The sequence below is a fragment of the Euprymna scolopes genome, chromosome 24 (assembly GCF_053919585.1).
Source record: "Euprymna scolopes isolate OS-2025 chromosome 24, ASM5391958v1, whole genome shotgun sequence".
Lineage (NCBI taxonomy): Eukaryota > Metazoa > Mollusca > Cephalopoda > Sepiida > Sepiolidae > Euprymna > Euprymna scolopes.
In genome coordinates this window covers 83165792-83167730 of record NC_136505.1, presented here as the reverse complement: position 1 = coordinate 83167730, position 1939 = coordinate 83165792, and the positions used below count along the sequence as shown (strand labels likewise).

The following is a 1939-nucleotide window of genomic DNA, read 5'->3' as shown; positions in this document are numbered from 1 at the left end:
AATATTAGAGGCAAATATGAGTCAAATCAAAATTTTAAATATTATTTTATACCAAATACTAAAATTTCGTATTCGGGACATGTCTTAAATTATTTATTAACTAATAGTAATTTATTATCAATATTTGTTATAACTAGTAATAAAAAATGGTACGTGTCGGCGTAAAAGAGTAGTAGTAGTTGTAGTATTGGTAATTATAGTTTGAGCTATTTTTTTATAATAACAAATGATTTAAATTACTATAATTATAAAATAATATATATTTATCAGTGTGGATTGCGCCATTTTTACCATATTTTTCTTTAATTGTTATATAATTCGTAAAATTAAAATGAAGTTATGTTTTAATTATTTTTAAATAATTTCTAAATGTTCAAGTTTGTTTTTAAATTGTAGTTAATGATGATGATAGCGATGATGATTACGCCTCCTCCCTCCTTTAGGTCACGTGATCTGCCATCATAACAAATATGGTGGCCGTCTCCGCCTTTAGTAGTTGCCGTTTTGGTGCTAACAATTCGATTAGTGATGCGAAACGATCATGGGAGTAGATATAGATGCAACTGTCTTCGGTAATGGCTAGTGATAGTGCTTCCATCGTGAGTAGTGTCTTCGAATTGGCAACTCAACAGGTAAGTAATCTCCATTCATCCTCGATTGGTCCCTCGCTTTTTACAATTGCATATCAAATGAGATTCTTCTCAAATGGCCATGTGTTATGGTTTACAAGAGCATTATTCATTTTCGTTTTTAAGATTGAGTATAATCTTTATTTCCTGTATGTTGTGATCCTAGTTTATTATCTGGTCTTTTATATTTATGATGAAGTTACCTGAATTACTTGCACTTAATGCACCATTGCAGTTTGTTTGGGATGTGTCGTTTATTAAAAGAAAAAAAAAAGGAAAAATACTATTTTTTTTTTTGAATTTGTTCAAAAGTGCATTTCTTAACATAATTAAAGATAGCATAATGTTTAAAAACTATTTTGTTCATTTTTTTTTTATTATTATTTTTAATTTATTTTTTGGGCTTATTTTTGTTATCTTGTTCGCGTCTGCTATTATGGAAAATGATTGATACACCCACTTAAAAAAAATCGACGTCCCATCATATAAATACGTCCTGTATGAGGATAATATTCTGTACAACTATCAAACATCTTGGTTGTTATATATTCGTAACGTTTTGGCCGATGTAACCCCGGACTATTTTCAGGTACATCTTTTTCAAACTCGTGAAACTCCGAATCAAATTTCGAAACTGACTCTTTATTGACCCCACGCCACGGGTATAATTTTCTTTCTGCCCCAAAATATACTAATTCTATATTTATAGCATATTTACCTGCCTCCAACCGTACCAGTGTTAGTCATAAATTCCCTTTTCTAGGGGAGAATCTGCCCCCCCCCCCTTAAAAAGGGGGAGGGGGTTCTAAATAGCTGCAAAATTTACTCTGATATCGGACTCTTGGCACTTCCCCTCCTGCCCCACCTCCCGTTGAGTTCGCTTCATGCGATATTGGCAATAAACCAATATTGCTAGGTATTACCTCATCCCGGAAGAGGAGGTAATACCGGGGAGAATGAGCCCTCTGAGGCCGTGAAGACACGCACCCTTCTGATATTAGCCAGATAATTTTGTCGGTGTCTGCTAACTTTTTTTTTTTTTTTTTTTTTCTAGAGAGAGAGACATAGATTCGAAAGGGTTCCTATTTACAATGCCTCCCCACGGGACAGAGTTAGACACCAGGGTCGTTTTTTAACGTGGACATAGATTCGAAAGGGTTGTCAAAAAACAAATATAACAAATGTTATCAAAGATAAGTTATTTTTCTACCTAACTGGATACATTTTTAGTGTTTTTATTTAATGTAACATGTTTATTCAGCACGAAAAACAGTGTTTACCGATGTATTGGAAAGTTAAAACTGGCGCCC

The 1939-nt window shown here is 33.3% G+C and overlaps 1 protein-coding gene across 2 annotated transcripts in view; it reads left to right on the top strand.

Annotated features, from left to right (window-relative positions):
• Positions 1–169: 169 nt before the first annotated feature.
• The window catches only part of LOC145246810 (UV radiation resistance-associated protein-like), an 85754-nt gene continuing 83984 nt past the window's right edge, over positions 170–1939 (top strand). Inside the window, exons 1-2 of one of the 2 annotated variants that reach the window (XM_080108629.1) lie at positions 170–190; positions 397–632. In XM_080108629.1, the coding sequence (XP_079964755.1) occupies positions 558–632 (75 nt within the window). In that variant the 5' untranslated portion in view covers positions 170–190; positions 397–557. The remainder of the gene's footprint in view (positions 191–396; positions 633–1939) is intronic. The other variant, XM_080108630.1, reaches the window with a different exon arrangement.